General features: G+C 38.0%; 1 protein-coding gene across 14 annotated transcripts in view; it reads right to left on the bottom strand.

Annotated features, from left to right (window-relative positions):
- Nucleotides 1–4,322: 4,322 nt before the first annotated feature.
- Nucleotides 4,323–21,903, bottom strand: part of znf618 (zinc finger protein 618) — a 36,991-nt gene continuing 19,410 nt past the window's right edge. For 12 of the 14 annotated variants that reach the window (XM_040157560.1, XM_040157568.1, XM_040157559.1 and 9 more), the window contains 11 exons: nucleotides 17,899–17,988; nucleotides 17,249–17,329; nucleotides 16,620–16,709; nucleotides 16,143–16,232; nucleotides 15,767–15,856; nucleotides 13,309–13,386; nucleotides 11,568–11,612; nucleotides 10,659–10,736; nucleotides 9,510–9,668; nucleotides 7,959–9,058; nucleotides 4,323–7,637 (listed from right to left, as the gene is read on the bottom strand). In XM_040157560.1, coding sequence (XP_040013494.1) covers nucleotides 7,089–7,637; nucleotides 7,959–9,058; nucleotides 9,510–9,668; nucleotides 10,659–10,736; nucleotides 11,568–11,612; nucleotides 13,309–13,386; nucleotides 15,767–15,856; nucleotides 16,143–16,232; nucleotides 16,620–16,709; nucleotides 17,249–17,329; nucleotides 17,899–17,988 — 2,450 coding nt within the window. In that variant the 3' untranslated portion in view covers nucleotides 4,323–7,088. The remainder of the gene's footprint in view (nucleotides 7,638–7,958; nucleotides 9,059–9,509; nucleotides 9,669–10,658; nucleotides 10,737–11,567; nucleotides 11,613–13,308; nucleotides 13,387–15,766; nucleotides 15,857–16,142; nucleotides 16,233–16,619; nucleotides 16,710–17,248; nucleotides 17,330–17,898; nucleotides 17,989–21,903) is intronic. The other 2 variants (XM_040157570.1, XM_040157571.1) reach the window with 2 other exon arrangements.

The raw sequence follows: 21,903 nt of genomic DNA, 5'->3' as shown, positions 1-21,903 counted from the left end.
CACTGTCCACTTTTTATAGTGTTTACCTGTTTTCCTGCTGTCGCGATTTCCTCAGGTGTCCTGGATTCCTCTCACTGTCCACAAAAATGCAAATCCTCCAGTTCTCTGCAAACTACACATACTTGGGAGTATAAGTTTCTCATACAACAGACTCCTCGCCATATATGTTTAGTGAATATACTTTACAACTCTATAAAAACAGACAACGAAGCCAAAATTAAAGCAAAAACTGTTTGGGATTATTGGCCGGATGACTGGCTGTGTTTGAAAGTTTCAGCTTGTCCCAAAACATCTTGGTCTCCCATGTTCTGGAGGCAGAGAAACTGTCCTCTCTGTACATCCTAACCTGGGCTACTGGTCTCCATAATAGTGGTGAACACGATAAAACCTGGGGAATCTAATGTAATCCAGACTAACTTAATTTTCGATTTTCGTTGTTTTCTCCAATGTTTGGTCATTGCTGAGGTCTGTAGTTTGTAGTGTTGCTGTACTTGATAGCATTACATTGCAGTGGTGATGCTTTTATTGTAGCCAGATACTGCCATCTAGTGTTCACATATTGGTACACAGAGGGAAACCCCTTTATATTCAGCTGCTGCTGCTGCATCAATCACAGTCTCAATGCAGTCAGTCCAAATCCATAATTTTAGAACTTGAACAATTGGGGAAAAATAGAAACAATCTAAATTTTCTGCTTTTATGATCTGTGTGCATTTATACTGACTGCAAAGCAGCCCCACGTACTCCTTATTTTCTCTGTGAAAGAGCTGATCTGCAACTGTACTGATCTGTAACCCAGAACGAAACGGAAGCAATTGTCCAGTGGGTGGGTTGTTTTCCCCACATTTTGGTTTCCTAAATGACTGAAAACGAGGGCCGGCTCGCAAACACTCTGTGCCATACGCAAAAACAAACTTGGCATCTCAATGTAGTAATAGCTTGTGGAAAAACGTCACCTTTAGCAATAGGGTGTGGAGGAAGGGAGGAGGTTGTTGTTGTGTGTGTGTGTGTGTGTGTGTGTGTGTGAGTGTTAGTGTGAGTGTGAGAGTGTGTGTGTGTGTGTGTGTGTGTGTGAGTGTGAGTGTGGGGTGGGAGAGCGGGTTGGTGGGGCAGTTTAGGAAGAGTGGGGGAGGCAAACTTGGACGCATGTGCTGCAAATTAAGCTTTGGTAGGCAGCCCTTGTGTTGGGAGCAGTGGAGGAGACAGGAGTGCGGGTGTTTCTGCATGGCTGCAGACTGCTGCACCTTGGGGGCTGACTGACCCGGGTGCAAGAGGAGGAAGAAAGACAGCGGGCTGTGATGAACACTTGCTCGCTCTTTCCCTCTTTCTGTCTCGCTCCCTCGCTCTTTTGCCCTATCCGTAGCCCCCTTGGGAACCCTTGCACGCACCTCTAAGCAGCCTCTGTATATTCACTCCCCGTGTGTGTGTCTTCAATCGCTCTGCCCTTATATAAGGCCTCTTCCCCCCTCTACATGTGTTTGAGGCCCTCCGTCTCTCCCTCTCAGCCACTGTGGAAATCTCTTGCTTTATTTCTCTCTAAATGGGAGTCCTCATTCGTACTGAAAATAAGCAACCAGCCTAATTTTAAAGGAAGGTAGTCGAGAATCTTATCAAGTTCTCATGATACATAACTATTGAAGAAGGGTTTTTTTTAACATTTCACTTCACCCCTTGATTGAAGAAGAAACAACCTTCAACCAAAATGCAGGGCAGAGGTAACATAAAGCTTTTTAGCTTCAGTCTTACTCTAAACCCTTGAATAAACACTTTAACAGGGATAAACTGGACTTCACGGCATTAGAATACTTTCCGGGTTTTTCAACATCCTCCCTTTCTCAACACACACACACACACACACACACACATGCGCATACAGCTACAATTCGTACATGTACGGCATGTGCACAACAGTTTGATACAGATTTGGAGTTTATTCACACATCACATACTACAGTGGGTAATGTATTCAAGAAACATTTAACAGCGCTGCCATATATGACACAGGAAAAACAAAAACAAAAAAGACACTGAACCCTTTCTTTGCCATTATATAAAAATAGTGTTGCTACAAAAGTATAAATTAGGCTTACTAATAAGATAACTCAGATCTGAATCTACACAGGAATCTGCTGCCAAAGTGCGATAAAAAAGACAAAATGAATAGAATCAAACACATTTTTTGCATTTTAGCAGAGTATAAAAGGAAGAAATGCCTGTAAAATAGGATGAAAGCAACACTAATTTCTTAACCTGAATTGATAATACAGACTATAATCCATAGTTAAACAGATCTCCATGTTAGCATCCTTATACCATATTTTACAATTGAACTTTTATCTGAATAAGTTAAAATCCTGAAACAAAATAAAACTTACAGCTGATTTCAGTTTTCTAATAACAGTATCTAACTTGAGTTTTCTATTATATCAAAACCTTTTGAAATGCTACTGTAGAAAAAAGAGGTATAATGTTATTGGTGCTCCCTACTGTATCTCTGAAATGAAGGCGCCCCCTTGTGGCATAAAAACAGCAGTTGTCTTGTATTTACATAATACATCCTCTGAAAATGGATGATGTCAGTCCATTAACACCAACCCATGATCAGCATCGCTACTCCCACCTTGAAAGGTTAAAATTCAGTCCGGGGTCGCTTATCTAACTCTTGATGAGTGTCTTAAGGTAACGTCTACTCAGAGCCAACATGATTCACATCGATCTGATGAGCAACACCGGCTTATAACTTTATATATCAGTACTCTTATTAAAAGCATGCATATCTTAGATATAATTCTCATTTAATCAACAAAAACAATGTTACTTCTAAGTAAAATTAAGTTGACATCATTACGTCAACAATGGCATTTTGTCCCAGAGCATATCCTATTTAAAATACTTATTTAAAAACTGTAAGAAAAATCCCTTCATCGGTTCAATCGAGTATAACTGCTAAAACTGCAAACCAATGTACAGTATTTTGACTATTTCTTTGACCAAGGCTAATTTTTTTATGATCAACTGATTTCCAATCAATAAATTACAACATTACCTTCTGAGTACTGAGGTAAAACATTGGATTGGTACTTAAAAAATTAAATTTAAAATATAATTTACAGCAATTTCCTTTTTTTCTACCAAAATATAAATGTGTGACATAAATCCGTTTGAAAACAGCAGTATACATATTGATTTCAGGAATGCAAATTATCACAATGCAATGATCTATGTCTGGGTTACACTGAATCAAGCCATTCTCCCCAAGCCTTACAAAAACAGCAAAAACAAAACAAAAACAGATCAACGTTGTTAAAAAGGTAGATAACCAAATCAACCCAGGCATAATAATAATTCCTTTTCTGAACCTAAATGTGAAAAGAGAGACTTAAAAAAAAAACATTAAGAAGAGAAAAACATTTATAAAACACTAAATCAAAGCTGTTTATGGAGGTAAGGAGGGCTACAGTATATTAAAAACCATCTTATGTATCTGTGAAACTGTTCGCATTGCAGAGCCACTCATCATTGATTGGCTGACATAATTTAAGACCTGACATGCTTTTCTAAGAAAAGTTGACAAATTTTATCATATGAATGAAAATCCACACAACTGTATTCAGGTGGACTAAAAAGAGTCTAATTTTAGTGAGACTGTGATCTGTCCTTGGCTTTTCAGTCGACTGCTCGCCCACATGCCCTTTCATTTCCCGTGTGCAGTGCGCCAAGTTCCTACTTCCTGTGCCCTTACAATCTAAAGGCACAGTCACATCATCCTTATTTTTGACAAAACTGTTCCGCACTAAGCCCCGAAAGAGGATATGACATCACGGCTCTAATGCGAGTGATAAATAAACATTGATCGTCGCAATTACAAACTGTCAACAGTCTGCGAGCGTGCGTGATGTTGCAGTTTGTAGTCTGTTAGTGTGATATCGAACAAATCAAGATTGTGACACAGCATTAGAACTGTGACTTCTCCCTTTCAAAGCACAATGCATCAGTGTTTCTGTTGGCCGACCAAACACATCTGCAAGGTCAAAGTTGAGAACTGTGAACTCTGACCCCTGGAGGGTCAGGAAATGGATGCTTAAATTTGTCAACGGGTGGCTGGGAGAATAGTTGTTGGGCAAAAGTGTAATGTGACCGCACCTTGAGTTGTACTGCGGCCTAAGGCTGGGCAGCATGACAAAGACAGATAATATTTTATTCTGTTGATAACGTGAGGACATTTTTAGTTGTTACTATAAGTGATTAACATTTAAATCAGGAGAAGTTGATATAGTTCCTGCCAAAAAAAAAAAAAAAAAGAAGAAAAAAGAAAGAGACATTCCCTGTTCATTCATGTGGAGCCGTCAAATCATTGAACTGTACTGCAGCCTTTAGGAAATGAGAGTCTTATATGACAACATCAGTACTGATTTATCTTCCTGTTCTGGTACATCCCCTGTGAGGACCTGAAAATGTGATTTCTAATCTACTACTGAGTTATTTCAGTACACGTTTATACAATGGATACTTGTGCTTGGGTGTATTATTGGTTAAATTATTCCTGACCTGTTTTATGAACTGAGAGATATCTCTAAAAGCATACATGCTCAATTAGTTCAACCTTTTTAAAAACCTGGGAACATTGGAATAAAGCACTTGTCAAATACCACAGTTGCCCACAAATTAAAAAAGGTCCACATGTGACCACTAGAGGACACTGTTTACAACCATCAGCCATAAGTCCCTTGGAGTCTACAGGAGTGAAAAAAAAACAAAAAAACTACAAGCTTTAGAAAAGATGGTGAAACAAAGGCCATTTAACAGCAATATAAAGGCATGATGTTGGCTCTGACTGAAGGGTTTAAGGTGATCGCATGAAAGAGACTTAAGGCCCAAAAACACAGATGACAAACTAGCTTTTGACTGATTAGTACCATAGGCAACAAACAAATTTTACAGTATAAGTTCCATTCATCCAAGTCATTTTAGGAGGTATTAGCTCAGGTAAATGTATTGTAGAATCCATAAAAAAATAAATAACTTGACTTCATTAGTATGCATGCGTTGACTTTAGTGAATGTACTGGCAGAATTAGTTTTGTCCTGAAAGAAATAAACCCTCAGTGATCCTTTTTTTTTTCTCATTTGTTGCAAATGGCACTAAGTGCATTTGGGGTGGAACGTTTCACAAAAGTCACGGTTCAGTACATACCTCGGCATTGAGGTCACAGTTTGGTGTGTTTTAGGTTCAGTGAGGAAAAAGTGGTTGTGCCTGCTTGGGTGCACTCATTCCTGAGAAAATCTCGTTGATTTCACAAAGAGAAAATACTTTACTGTTAATAATAAAACTGTAGGAGCATCATGACAACAGTCATTTTTAATAGAGAAAGTCAGAAACTATGCCCCATGATAAAGCTTATTGCCTTAAAAAAATGGAAATTTGTAGCTCACAAAAGGAAGACAATGTTTATATTAGAATGATAAATGAGGAAAGAATAATAAATAAAATAATAATGATAACTCCCCTGTGGAAACGTTTTCTAATTGAGCTTTCAAAACAAACAAATACACACATGTAGACATGCACATACACACAGTGGGCAACCACACAAGGATTTATGCAACTATGAATTAAATCCTTGCCTACAAGCTTACCAAACTGATGGCTAATAACATTACTGCTGTTTATCTGAGGGCAATGCACAGGCAAAATGTCTCAATGTTTAAAAAAATAAATAAAATAAAAAAAAAAGGTGTATTGATGCAACTTATAGACACAGCTGAAGGTGCGTCTTTTCACAGAGCTGACAGATGTGGCATTCCTGAATTACCGGCACTGGAAACTATCATCAAGCCAGACAAAATGGCCTCTAGATGTTATTGTTGTAAATTTACTGACATGCGAGCTGGGTTGTACCATCAAGTATTTACTTATTCAGTATATTGTTTAATTTCTTGTTGGTGCAATTCAGCTAAGGTATAGTAAGGCTGAATGAAATCAGTCTAAAAGCTGACCACAAATAGCTTCTAATATAATGCTGCCCTCTTTGTGCATGTACCTAACAAATATTTGTAAAGAAAACTCAAGTTTATTCGAGTTAACCTTATAATTCCGGCCTTTTGTGCAAGTCTAGCAGTTTGACTTGCATATCTAGCAGCATAAGACCGCTTTAGAATGTTTTACTTCTTTAATTTTAAAAAGAAAACAAACATTTGGTTGACTTTTCCTTACAATTTGTAACATAAACAAGGAGGAAGGCATCATATCCAAATTAATGTTTAATCAGTTGTTTTTTTACTCTTCTGAATGAAAAATGCATGCAGTGCAGTGCATGCAAATGATCTGCAGCTACATTTTGAGACCACTGAAGCAACCATCAAATTAGCTATAATGATTTAGCTCTCAGCTATCTCTCATGGCTGAATATGTTGAAACATATCATTTTCAGTGGTACAAAACAGCAAATCATAAACCCAGTACTCTTAATTATTAGAGGTTCAATGGCAGTGAAGATTCACCACTTGAGTTTTTGTTTTACACCAATGAAAATTATATTTCTACAACATACTGTATAAGCTACGGTATCTACTGCTATATCCCTCTTTGAAAACTTTGATAATCTAGCTTTACTGTTTCCAGAGGTTTATGACAGTAGTTTCAAGCAGTGAAAGATGATTTTACCTGAAAATGTTGCCATCCAGTGAGAATAACAGCAATATAGCCTTGTAGCAGTTTAGTCGCTAGTCTGGAGTAATTCAAATCACTGGCCAAGAGAAGACTGAAACTCATCCTGCGTACATGTGCATCCCAAACCGAGGGTGGCGTACCAAACAGGACAATCTTTTGAGAGAGAACGTTCCACCCCTACATTTTGTCCACAGTACTTTAGAACAGTCCTTTCTCCTTTATAAAATTTGTAATATGCCGTTTTATGGGTGTTTGCAACCTATATAATGTGAGCTTTCCTGTAAATATCTGTCTCAAGAAGTATTTAATGTCCTTACACATTGAAGTTTACAGTTGGTCTAAACCTACAGTATATAAATAATAGTCTTGAGTCACTGGAGGTGAAAGTTTGGTTGATTAGGGTTGGTTGGGTTTCTCTTCTAGCCCATGTTAGAGCGAAGGAAAATGAGTTTGTTCATTTCTTCAGCGGTTACCTGCTGCCGCCTCTTCATAGCCAGGCTCTGCTCGCACACAGTCACACACTCACCGCGTATGCCCACAGCCGGCACAGCAAGGAGCCACAGTGCCAGGCGAGCAAGCCTGGGGAACTTCTCGCCCACTGCTGAGCTCCAGTACTGGAAGAGATCAGGTGTGCCTTGGAGAAGAGGCTCGGCCAGGTATTGAAAAATCTCTTGTCTAACTTGGCTTTGACTCTCATCATTACCAGACACTGTGCAAGATGAGGATGTCCCCCTTGAGGTGCCACCATTGCTTCCACCTCCCTCTATGCGGCTTATTTTAGGGGTTGGTGGGCCATCAGTGTCCCGTTCGTCACCACCTGACCCTCCACCACCTGTCATACCTCCATCCCTGGATTCAGCAGCCATTTCGCATGCACGGGAGATTATGTCTTCATGCTGGTAGGCCGGCACTGAACGCAGCTTGAGCTGTGGATCCAGGACCATGGCTACCTGGTGGGCTCGTTCAACCTGGAAACAGAAAGACAATTCAGTGACTCTCAGTCCTTCCTAAAACCAATTACTCATGTTCAACTATTATATGTCAAAGTTTCCTTTATTAGGGCTGGGTAGTGACTTCAGTGACAGTGAAAGCTGGCATCAATTGTCTAGTCAGATTTGTAATCTGTTGGAAAAAAGCATTATTTTGATAACTGTACTTAAACTCTTGCATTGTATCTGCACAAGCACTGGTAGATTTGGAGAAAAACCAGCCCTACTCCTTACAGAATTTCACTTTTACAGCAAAAGCCCATTTAATGGAATGGATTGGAAGCAATAACAGTTCAGTACCTTGAAATTTTCCTTAAGTGCTTCTAGGAAGTAGTGGCAGAGTTTGCTAGCTGTGCCAGTTCCAGCTTCTCCTGCTTTGGATGTGAAAAACTTCTCTAAGCGTAGGTAGACAGGCAGCACCTGCTGTAAGGTTGGCCTCCTCTGGCTGCTAAGCTCCAGAGCTGCCAGACGCAGAGGTGCCAAAAGACAAGCCAGTGTGCCTAGCAGATGCTTGTTGAGACCTTGGAGTAGTGGAGCTGTGGCCTTACTGCGTCCATAAGCCTCACAAATCTGTTCAAAGTGGGCATGGACCTGCAGAAGAGCTTCAGCCATGCGATCCCAGCATGGAGGAGTGGGGCACTGTGCTGGGCTACCCTGTGTACCTTCGTCAGTTGTGCTTGTGGATGTGTTGGTGCACTGTTCCTCACGAAGTGCCAATGTGGTGGAGGAGGCAATATCTCTGCATGTTGAGAGAAGCTCAGCCAGCTCATGAAGACCTCGAGCCTGGAGACTGCGCTTCCCAAGGACAGCCTGGACAACTGCACCGAGCGAACACCCTGCGCACCGCAAGCATATCCTCCCCCGGCCACCGCCACCCAGTGGTGATCCCGCAAATCCTGCTGACCACACCCTGGGCTCTGAGACGTACACAGTGCGAATGTCTGACATGACAAACTCAGATAGCACATTCTGCACCCAGTGGTGAACCTGCTCAGGCCCTTCCCTCAGCTCGGCCTCCCTCACACCGAGCACATAGCGCTTCAGTCTCGACCCCTCCACCTGGTAGGCTGTTAGAACATAGCAAGCATCTGGTCCCGATGTCTGGGAGTGGCAGGTGACAGCGATGCCAAGTGAAGCATTGGAGCCTAGAGCACACGTGACCTTGACTTTGACTTGGTTGTACATGCGGGGCAGCTGACGCAGTGCCAAGGCACTCATGTTACCAAGAGCATCACGGGTGGAGTAAGCACCATGACGGGCACCTGTATCCACTAGGGTCTGTGCCAACTTCAGGAAGTCCTTGCTGTTAAGCACATTTAGCATGCTCAGATCTGAACACATTACCCGTAAGAGGCGCTCAGCCACCTGCTGTCGCTCCTTCTCAGGTAGCCCATTATTTTCTGTCAGGACAAACAGCAGATGGATGGATAAGAAGGCAGAGCAAAACATAAGATAGATAATTAATGTTAGTGTTTTTTTAATTTGATACTTTGACAGAAAACATGGGAGTACACAATCATACAGAATGATAAAGACATGGTATTAGCATGGGAACAAACGTGACTTTCTTTTACAACCAGATTCACTTTAAACTTCACTTTACATTTTTTGATTTATATTCACTTCAGACAGAAGTTTGCCTCACAGCTATAGAGTAAAAGAAAATAATCTTCCTGTCAGAGAAATATAATAATTCATATTTTTTTTTTTACATTTATTTGACAGATACAGTAGATATACAAACAAAAAATGCAGGGAGAGAGAGGAGTATTACATGCAACAAATGTCCCCAGCGAGAATTAGACCAGGGACAGTGCATTTATATGGTATGGCGTTGACGGCAGTACTTACGGCTGACTGTGTGGTTTCTCTGGGAGATACTTTGAGGCTGGATTTGTAGTTTTACTGAGGTATGGGCCTGAGCCTGAGAACCTCTCCACAGCTGCTCTTGAGGACCCGATGCTGAGGTGGTTTTGGGAGAGTCCCCTTTGGTATGGTTCTCATTGTCAGCTAAGGAGATATAGAGATGGAAGATCAGACTGAAGCGACAATATTGTGCAAATTTAATGGAGAAAGTGTGTGTTAAGTGTTTCTAGTGGAGAAAGATGTAAAGAATAAAATCATGGCACAAAATTAAAAAAAGCAAAACGACAGTCAGCAAAAGAAAGGACAAAAATAAATTGCTTGGCTTCCCTGAGTCAAAATTATGCCTTAAAACCAGCTGTGCAAGTTTTTATATGAAGTCAGTCTTTCAGCAAAAATTCCAAAAGCAAGACATGGAGGCAACACCAAACAGTAAACATCCATTATAAATAATCAACTACTGTCATTTTTTTTTTCTCTCCTTGGTGAAGCTTGTAGTATTTTAAGACTGTCCAGAGGATAACTGCATAATTCTTAGTGCAGGACAGGCAACATGACTAATATATGATGGTAAACAAACTACACTTAGGTCATTTATCAAGTAAAAATGCCAAATATCTGGTGGTTGAAGCTTCTCAAATATGGGTATCTGCATGCTGTGCCTGTTGTCACACCATTGTGAAATTAATATTTTTGTTTTCTGAGTGTTGGCGAGACCAAATTATTTTGTCATGACTTGAGCTGTGGTTGCTTGACATTGGACATAGTCTTTATTTCTGATATTTTATATACTAATCAATTAATTAATTGAAAAGATAACTAGTAGACAAGGTGTCTGCTGTATATTTACATGGTGACATGTATGATGAACTAAAGCTTTTCTAACAAAACAAAAACCGTATCCAGCAGCCTCAGATCCAGATCTGCAACAACCATCATTACAACGATATATTCCTTGGAACTCTATACAAATGTTGTGTTGTGTACAACAATTATATGCTTATGTTCCAATAAAGATTAAAAGGATTATGTGTAATTTGACAGACTTTCACATGCACTGCAGCCACTGAGGGTGTGTTCACAATCTGCATTTGTTTCCCTGTCGAGCTTAGCATGTATTTGTAGTTGCGGACTCACCAGCGTGGGACTGCATGTGCTCCAGCAGGTTGTTGTAGAACTGGAACTGGATGCCACAAGCACCACAAGTGTAGGGTTCTAAAGAAAAATCACAAGGCCCAGAGGCGCGTTGACTCTTTGTCGCAGGCAAAAATGAAACTATTGTACATCTGCCCACCTATTGGTCTCTATAATCCCTGATCTATGCTCCATCTCTGCCAGATGCAGCAGCTCAAAAAGTCAGTCCCATTAAGATGAGGAGATGAGTTTTGGTTATTTATGCAGCCCAAAGTGGCTGAAATTGCAGGAGCATTTCTGAAAACTGTGTTGTAATTCGCAAAGGTTTTTGCACAATTTGAGTTTTTCTGCCCCCAGTTTGAATTTGCCCGGAAGCCCCTCTTGCCTTTAGACCCCCCCCCCCAAATTACTATGAATTAGAATTTTTTACTCCTAAATCTGGTGTATGTTATTTGACATTGGCCTTGGTGGTGGTCTGCATTCTACTGAGCACTAGTTTCCTGTCTGTTTCTACTATATCCTATTTAATAAATGCAAAAATGTTTACATTTTTAAAATAAAACATTTTAAAATCAGTAACAGCTTTTCTGACAACCTTGATACGTCAAAAGGTACCTTTGAACAGCATGAGTCAGCAAATGCTTAATTGTCAGTCATTACAAGACTCTCTATATCTGAAAATAATTCAGATGTATAGGAAGACTAATGTTAATCATCCTGTTCTGACATTCTGTAGTGATAATAAAAGCTAAATGTAGAAAGTCTGTACAATCATACTGGATTAAAGAGAAACTACTTGCACCAAACAGTGACAGACTAACAAAAATTGAACATATCAGAAAAAAGGTGAAATGAGAAGGAGTGCAGCATGCATATATTTTGTTTTGTGCAGGAAGGTGGGGTTGGACTTACTCTGTGTTGTAGAGAAGGTGCTGGCCACCAGAGGGCTCGGAGTTCCTGCAGACAAGATGACAGGGAGGGAGTTAAGGCTACAGACAATGAGCCATCTATTGCTCTTTCCCCTTGTTTATTCAATTAGTGCTTCAATTAATGTTTACTGTAATTTTTAATGTTTTATATTTGTGCAAACATGATTTACAATCAAAGAGCATTTACTCTTTATTTCTTTGATTTGGTACAGAACATTACCAGAACTCACAGAAATTTTGACCAGTGAATGATGGTTATGTCAACTGTGTATAATCAATTTAAAAGCAGTGTTTATTACAGGCACATAATGATTGATTTCAGCACCAAGCAAACAAACAACAATTTTCCCAAACCCCAAGCAGGCAGATGCCTGTGCAAGACAGACAAGGCAGAGAATCATCGGCCTGCTAAAAAAAATTAAATGCCTTAAAAGTCATCAAATGCACTGTATACACACAGTGATCAGAACACTGGAACCACATCCACAGAGAATAAGTGGACTGCTCTCTTTTTTTCTATTTATGCCACTTCCTACACAGGAGCACAACACAGCAACTCCACATTAACCGAGAACATGCTAAAATGTTTTGAAAAAGCTCTAATAAAACTCACAAACTGAAAAAGTCTGCATCTGCTGATGCCAGGGGGGCTGGTTTGAACATCACCAAGACTGTAGAGTTCCCTGGCAAAATTTTTGCTAGGTGGGAGGTCACATAGTCCCAAGTAACGCTTACCACCAAAAACTTGGGTGTATGACAACCAATTTCGCACATTTGCCTGTATAGGGTATAACAGCAGATTCACAGTACCTCTGCTATCCATGGAAAACCACTGAAGGTGCAAAAGGCATCCACAGAAGGGAGCAAACATCAGCTTTTAGCAGTTAAGTGAAGCACTGATGTCTGTATATCCAGCTTGTAAAAAAGCCCCCGAAAACTTGGTTTCAAATCTTAAGTAGTAAATAATAAATATTCTGTATAACATGAAATATTCATGACTAAATAAGCAACAAAATTAAAGTCGGAATAATAAACATTCCTATGTATTATTTGTTAAGAGATTAACACTCAAACACTCATCACATCCCCTTCATTGGGGCTGTGTGGGTGTGATTTGATCAGGTTTAACTTATCATATTCTGATTCTAACATTGCTGATTGATGCACAGAAATATTTAATGTCACATTTTTCCAACTCAGCCCTACCCACCTTGAACCAGTGAGAAAAGCACCAACAGAATAGCGCAGCCAGAAAGCTCTACTGAGAAACAACCGGGACTTTTGTAAGGTGCCAGAAAATGTTGTGTTCTTGTACAACACTGCTCTTGGTAAGAGGCTGATATAGAAAATATGTTCTCAGGGCCTGTAACTATAAAGACTCTTTTTGAGTCACTAAGTGATGTGTGTCAACTGCTGTCAGAGCCAAAGGTGATCTAACATTGTATTCAACAAGGTCTCCATTTTCATGGTCGGAGTGTGGAGTAGAATAATAATGATAGAGCTCTTGGAGTTGAGTTTTATATGGTAACAATTGATGCAAGGTAGGTCATACAAACCTCTTTACATCCTCTACTCCCCCTCCATCTGAATTTTTAGCCAGGGCATCAGTTGCAAAACTGTCTGCAGAATTACTGTTTCTGTCTATACCGACATTTACATATACCTGCTTTGCAGAAGAACTGAATATACTTTTTACCACCTACAATAAGGGACTCAGTGCTCACCGCTTGAATTCTGCGAGCTGTTTGTGTCTACCAGACTAGACTGGATTGCACTCTCCAGTTTCCGCCTGAATGGACTGTCTGTTGGTAAAAACACCAGAGAAACAATGAGTGACACGGCCATGCTAAATAATGTGGATAATATTTTTAATTCAAGCTATTAACTACACAACAGTTAAGATGGAGCCAAGTCAATGACATGCAATTTACACTTAATTTTAGTTTAGCATGCAAATCAATCACGCTAACAGCCTTGACAAAAGGACCCAAATGTTCATATTACATTTAAATCGGGGTTTAATTCCTCTTCTTCATTCCATCTTTTTGACCCACTTCTAAGATGTGAGTGTGTGCCGTGCTTTAAATAGTTCTTTATGGCAGAGTGCTTCTTAGCTGAAAGATTGGGGGGTTCATGTACCACAAGATACAGAACCAGTTGGGAGAAAAATCAATGATTTATGAAAGCTTGAAAAAAGGTTTCGGTGAAGCAATCGAACAGAGTTATATAAAATTTCCTGCATTACTGACAATAGACTATATGTTATATTTTAAGATAACAGGCTAAATACAAATCATTGTATTAAATGTTACTTTCTCAAAGTAAAGTATTTCATTCATTTTAGTCTGACTAGAAATAAAATAGCTTTAAAGAGACTAACATTTGGTAAAAAACACAAGAATCTGTGCAGTCTGTATTAAATTTCATTTAAATGTTTTTAACCATACATTTTAATTGACTAGGACTCGAGACAATTGCAAAAACAATCATAACATGAAAAAAAAACTTTCTCCGTGTATCACCGCTTAAGTTGTGCAAATAACCATTCACCAAAGGTTAATAGTTTCCAGAGGCAAATATAGTGGCAAGGCCAAGGTGACCCAGGACATTACATCCAATCCCTTAGGGTTCTCCTATATCCTTTTTCAGCTGGCTCGGTTTAACACACTTTAGCCATAGTGGAGGTATGTTCCTGTCAATTTCCAACACGCCCTCACAGCAGGACATAGTGATATTATTGTGACGTTGTCTTCCCTCAAACCCAGTTATGCAAATATCATGGTATAATGACTGAACTCGTGTGGTCATGCAGGCGACAAGAATCACACTGCCAATTTAAAAAGACATTATTAAACAGTTCAGACAGTGGGTGTTTGGTTTCTGATCATGTTCACCAAGGGGTCATTCCATGGCAATTCACCCAGAATTCAGAACTTTTCCCAGTTCATGTCATGGATTTTCTCCAAAAAAATTTCATGTAAAAACTTCTATTAAATCCATGGGACCTTGCAAAATCCTATAGCTCGACTCCAAATACTTTTTAGTTATGAATTTTTGAAGTTTGGCCCTTGGAGCTAAATTTCATCAGTTCTGCGATTCCTAGTATGTGTATCTTAAGCCTCATCAATCGCTTATTTTTCACTGCATTGGGGTAAAATTTGTACTGAACATCCGAGAAACTGTAAAGATAATTTGCAATGTGTATTCATGTTAATAATTGTTACTCAATGTTTTACAGTAATCAAATTAATAAAAAATTAAGAATTTTTTACCCAAACGAAGAATCTTTCATTTTCAAAAATTTAACCTTCACTAGTTTTCACTTTCTTGCAAACTAATTTTGTTTCTGTGTCTTGTTAATATAGTTCTATCATATCTAGAAGTTATGTGGTCCTGCATAAAAAAATTGAATGCTAAAATCTTGCTAAATGTAGCGTCAGAGCTGAAAAACACGCTTTTTATGATATTTTGACTGTATGTTTTCCCCAAGAAGGATTATTGTAATTTCCTTGCAACTTTTTTCTATGGGAAAGTGCTACTATTCTTTGCATATATATAAAAACATTCAAAGATTTGTTTACTCCATCATTTAATAATTTTTTTTAAAAATAGCAAATTTTCTGTACTTTTCACTGGATGGAATAATGTATGTAATAATACATTCAGTCGTTTTATTTCATAGGTAGATAATGGTACCTACTGAGACTGTTTTTTCACTGGGTTCAGGAAAAGTGCAAGTTACAGCTTGTAATGACTTTTTGAGTTGGTACGGAATGACCCCAAGTTTTTTTTTTTTCCAATCAATCTCTCCTCAAATTATGACTAATTTCCAACAGTATTACAATTTGTCATGTCAACACCCACAGCCAATTACAAAGCATTCAAGTTGTACATCGACAATGGCAATTACAATGTATACAACCCGTAAATATTATACTTGGTTCTGAGTAAAAGGTAAAATAAAAAATAAAAACGTACTGCTCTAGGGCTATACACACTATCAAGGTGTATGACACCAATTTTTTAGGATCAAATTTTAATTACTCACCATCCAGTGTGCGTGTGTGTTGAGAGTTCAAGTTTTCAGATCAGGAAGTTATGAGGCATGTAAACTTTGCTGAGCATTAAACAATCAATCAACATAACTACTGAAAAATGCAGGAGAAAAAAAATTATGCTTACTTTTTATCTTACCAGTTTGGCTGTGGCCAAATTTACTCATATCCATACTACCACATTCCTGTACCCGTGATGCCTTCATATCAAAGGAGCCTACATCAAGAGAGATTATCAGAGTTAACTTTAGTCCACTGATCCAACTTAGATCAATGACATCTAATTTGACCGTACTGGTGTTTTTCTTCAAAAAGATCCAAGACTAACATTGTACACGTTTAAAAATAAAATTCAAGATATTAGCTATCTCTATAAAATATATTTTTAAGAAGTTATATATGTACAAACAATCAGAGTTACTTAAACAGGTACTCTAAATTCTAAGTCGGAAATTTTAAAATCCTACATAAAGGAGCTTAAAGCTGTAACTAAACGGGCTCACCCATCGGTGTGTGAAGAGCAACATGCTCCTGGTATGGGTTGAAGTACTTGTACTGCTTTCCACAGAACTCACAAACATAGCTCCCAGTTTCTGGAGACAAGAAAAAACACAAACAAACCTTTGTTTTCATCAAAATCCATGTGGGTGATAAAACCTGTGTAATATCAATTTGTTGGATTAGTTGTGTTCAATTAAAAAAAAAAAAACAGACAGAAATATTTTGTTAATCATGCCTTATGTCACTATGAAGAAGCAGAAAACAAGAAGTCCTAATAGAGTGGGGAAGAGGAAGGAGCTGGTGATTCTGATTGTATCTGTTCCCAACTGAAAATTCCTGTCCTAATGTTTACGTTTAGCAATGCCTCAATATTAAAGAAGATAAAAACACAGGGGTCTCCCTGCATAGTGCGTGGAGGTTCACACTATCCCCCCAATCAGTAGGAGTCATTAGTGCAGTGACAAGTGCAGGCTTCCCACCTGCGAACACTGCCAATTGTGTTTGAAGGGACACCCGCTGCTGTCGGTTGAACCCACGGTCTCTGCGGAGGTGGGCGAGTGCTTTTTCCCCTGCGAAGGAGGACTTTTGGACTCATGTTCTGAAACCTTTCCAGTGTGGAGTTAGCTCAGATGCTTGGTGTTATTTTTCTAACATGGATCATCTCCACGACTTAAAGTCTTTAATTACAAACTGCGTCCAATAAACTCTAACGGGACCACTGGTTGGACTCAAGCTGTCAAGGTGTAATGGGAGTTTCAATGCCAAGTTAGCAAATAGTTTTAACTCTGATTACTGATTTTGTCCTCTCAATAGTCAGTGAAATATCACATAAAACAAATGATATCAAATAACTTTGAAACAGTTGGGCACAGTGACAAATGTTTCCAATTTATTCTGTTTCCTCTACAGGGTTGAACAACACAAAATGCAAAAAAGGTGCTGCAAATTCCTTCTGAAGCTACTGCATTTACAGTGAGGTTTGTAATTTTGCTCTGATATGGTCTATCTATCTTCAATTTAAGTTTGTAATCACCATTTGAGGACCTTGTCTATAAAATAAAATGGAACTAACCTTAAAATAAAGAAAAATTACATTAAACAGTCTTACTTGGTCCAATTTTCTGATAGGGTTCAACTGGCTCCTCCTCTTTAAGGCCATCCACAGGTAACACTACCTGTTCGTAAGGATCTGAGAGATGGGGAAGAAAAGAAAGGACAATTGGTTTCTCATTGAATACTTAGGCTTATCATATAGCATTTATTGAGCTCTTTGCAATAAATCAAATTGTTCCCAGCATCATCATTCGCACATGCTGACCTACTGACTAAAATTTCATCTTGTTACTTTGTCAATTGTAATTGTTATCATCCACACAAGGTTTGCTGTTTTTTTTTACTTATTCTTTCTTTTCATTGTAGATTTACACAAAATCAAATAATGTGCATTGAAGGGTAAAACCAAAAAAAAGTTACATATCATGTCCCTAAATTCCCTCGGCAAGCATCCACTGTCTTTGTGTGCACATTCTATGAAAAAGTAGGCTAACCCTTTATTTTAGGCTTATCACTTGATAGTGTATTTTTTTTTAGTTTTTTAGTAAAAATACTCCTCGTCAAAATGCCACTCAGCTTTTGCTGGTGCAGGGTTCTGCAGCGGGAGGACAGTGTGAAATGGGAAAGTTCACTTATGAATGGCTTTCAAGTTCAAGTCTTGGAAGTTTCAAAGAAGAAATAAATTGTCCAAAAACTCCTGGTTACCATCAACTGCATGCAAGTCACGGTGCTCCTGGAAGCAGCTGTAGTATTTATATTTCTTTCCACAGATGTCACAGGAGTAACGGAAGCTACCTATAGATTAACAGATAGAGAGAGACAGGCAACATTTATACAGTATACATGACTAACACACAGGAAGGATATTGGATATTGGATAATGGATATTACTGAAAATAAGATACAAAACTCTGCTTTGCTGCACACTTTACAATACATATAGGAGGAGAGATAGGAGAGGGTAGGTACATGCTGAGGCTTAAACTGAACCATGGACATTGCAGGTACAGTGCATACACTATAATCAAATCAACTGAACCCCAACACACAGAAATTTAATAAGTTCAGAGAAGCAGTAGAACACCTCATACCCCAAGGTGTTCCAATTGCTTTTCACACTTAATTTGAAGAAAAGTATTTCATGGTGCCACATTTCCAGTCATTCTGCATTTGAAAAATAGATAGATAGAACATAAGTTTAAAAAAACACAGGATAAGATTTGATTGCGTTAGGACAGGCAGAGAGAAAGAGAGGGAGGGAGGCTAAACAAGATTAGATAAACAAGACAAATAGGCAGATGAATCCCTGAGGGGAAAAGTGAAAGAGAAGTTAATAATTATTTTATTATTTTATTTTGTTATATCTGCATATAAACAAACCTTTAAAAAAATATATGTATGCACAAAAAAAAAATCTTTCATTTATCAGAATGGTCACACTAAAGATATAAAAAATTAAGTGCAAATTAGCATAAAGATGATGAAGAGTTCTAACGAAAGAAAAAGTAAACTGTCTTTGCATTTTTTGCGAATCTGTTAAATTGTACATACTGCTAGCAAATGATTCAAACTGGATTATCTTAACTGGGATACTGATTTGAAATTGATTCCCATTTACAAGTTTAAACATTTATTAATTTTCACAGCCAAAAATTGGCTAAGAGAGCAAAAGGACATGAAGGGATGCAGATGACTTGTTCTGCTCTTGCTTATTTTGTTGCAGTGGAATTCATTGTGCAGCCAGGTGGCTGTTGACAATTAAGAGCACCTGAAACGCCTTTTGGCACACCGCAGTGAAATCCTGTCCGAAGGCAGTCTGCTCCATAAACGGCCCAGAGCAACTGTAAAACAAAAATCAATTTCTAACCTCTTCTTTCCAGTCCAGTGACAGAGGCTAGTCTTCTCTAAATAATAAAGGGTCTGACTGATGCTGCCCCGGCTGAAGGCCCATTAACACACACACCCATGTGACAAATGTTTTGTCATTTACCAGCACAGCAACAGTTTCTAAGAGTTCCTGAGGTATTTCAAATATGTATTTAAATACTTTGCAAAAATATTCTACAACAGATAATAAACTATTCTACTCTAGACTGATCATTTTTAAGTGTGAAAAATGTCTGTCAACACTTTAAGAAGTAAGATAACCTTTGTAAAAATGTATTTTCAGTATTTTGGAGACACAGCAAATGGCTGCCCCAAAAAATTGTGATATAAGGGTCTACAAAAAAGCTAACACAGTTGTACTAAAAAAACAGTTTCTTCACTTCACAGCAAAGGGGTTCATGCAATTTCTGCTTAATTGGCAACAAGGAAATACAGCTACAACAGTGATTATAAGGGTGCCTAACTGTAATTGCATTTATAACACCTCAAGGCTTCAATGCCATGCATCTTCTATAATTTTCCCACCAATTTACACAATTAAAACTAGCTTCCACAAATTAGTGGGTTCCTGGCATAAGTCAGCGTAATTAAAGCTCACATAACATCATTTGTCCGAGCACAGTTAAGGACATCAGTAACACAGTAACATTTTTATGGTTATGGATGCATGGTCCTTAAAGGTTGGACTTGTCACTTTACAGTGATGTTTCTGTGCACTGGCTATGACACATTCATGACAACTTTCAACATTCTTTGACTGGTGCGTTTTCTATTATAATTCAAACAACTGGATGTTAAATCCGCCCACTGGTTTTGATGGATGACTACGAAAGATTTCAGAAAACAAGCCTGAAAAATCCTGCCACTATTCAAATGAAAATGTAAACTGGCATTTCCATTTAATTTTCATTTCATAAGCACTAAAACGTTGATACATTCACATTCTAATGTGAAAGCACAGTTTGCATTTCCATTTTCAAGTTTAGGTTGTTCACTGTCTGATTTGATTTCACAAACAACATGACAGGGTTATGCTTGTAAATGGAGGTTTCATTTTAATTTTAACAATGGTTTAAAATGGCTGATTGTTTATAAGAAGCTTCATAACTATGTCTCATGTTGTACCAATTAATTTGTAAAGTCCTAGCCACATTTAAATTCAAACAGAACCCCTACCATTGGTTCTGCTGTTATCCTCCTTGAAGCCTTAGGCCACATTCAGACTGATTTAGAATTTTTTTAACGCAGTACACTCATTCACTGGAACAGGGTCGTCCGGCAAAAAGAGTTGAACATGGCACAACTTTCGGCACAACGTAATGCTGTCATCTGGTCAGGCAATGCCAAACAAATACATGCCAGCGCACAGTCCTAGGAAGATTAGTTTGGAACGTGAATGTTGCATTTCGTCCACTACTTGTCAATTAGCACGACAAAAGATAAAATTGTTGTCAGCGTGATAACTTTCTAGAGCTGTAAAATGCTGTCTCATAGTATTGCTATTGTAAAACTCTGGAGTGTTTTGGTATCTGATGATTAGTCAAACTAGACTTCCTGGTCTCACCAGTACCTGAAGAAAAACACCCCCTGCATCTTTTTTTATCTTAGAGCTGTTTTTGGTCTGAACACCCACTGGTCAGAACTACAGAAAGCTTGTTCTAGTCGTGCTCCCAAAATACTCTCTTCAACTCGAAGCACTCCTCCACAACACTACAGCCAGAAATCTTCTATATCTTAATCCTTTAATGCAGGATATTTCACAAACCAAAGTGGAAAATCCAGGCTTATTGTCAGCTGGCCTGGCTTGTTTTCCCACAGTTGGTTTTGATTTGCAGGCTTGCAATGATCGGGAAAAAGGTGTTACAGTAACCGATCAGTACAGACAAGTCTAGTCTCCTGCAGGCTTCAGGTCAAGATTATTATAATGCCGTATCTTCACTGTGCTGCCCTCAACCTGAGCTTCAAACATCTTTTGATCACTGACATGTGTATATATATTTGTATATGCATACATACATGCATACATATTATATTGTATATATACATACATACATATATATTATATTATATATATATATATATAATATATATTATATACATACATATACATATGCATACATATATGCATACATATACATATATATACATATATATGTATGCATATATATACACATACATATACATACATATACATATGTATATATATACATATACATACATATATACATATACATATACATACACATATACACACACACATATATATATAGAAATATATAGAAATATATATATATAGAAATATATATATATAGAAATATATATAGAAATATATATATAGAAATATAGAAATATATATATACATATAATGTGTGTGTCTTAAAACATCTTTACCTTTACCTGGATCTTTACCTTAATCACATAAACTTGAAACTAATTTTATCAGCAAAATATCAATGTGAAATATCAGCACTGGCGTCCAATTGGATTTGATTTTGACTCACACAGTCCAGAATCTATTCATTTTGATTAAATTCAATTTGTTTCTTTTCTCGATTATTTAGTTACATCAGATAAATACCAATGTTGCATAAAGTGCTTTTCAGAATTTATCCTGGCAATTTAAATTTCTTCCAAGTTCAATAAGTGAGCAACTCATTTGTTTCCATGAACATAAAAGGCTGTAAAGTGTGCATTGTCTGCTAAATTGTAAATATATTTCCCTGTTATAAAACTGTGGCCCAAGGATTTATTTTTCTTGGCAAATGAAAAATGATCAAAAAATAACACATCGATATTTTTTAAGGTGTACATGTGCGAAACAGT

The sequence above is a fragment of the Xiphias gladius genome, chromosome 20 (assembly GCF_016859285.1).
Source record: "Xiphias gladius isolate SHS-SW01 ecotype Sanya breed wild chromosome 20, ASM1685928v1, whole genome shotgun sequence".
Classification (NCBI taxonomy): domain Eukaryota; kingdom Metazoa; phylum Chordata; class Actinopteri; order Istiophoriformes; family Xiphiidae; genus Xiphias; species Xiphias gladius.
The sequence above is the reverse complement of the archived record's forward strand: the minus strand, read 5'-3'. Positions and strand labels throughout refer to the sequence as shown.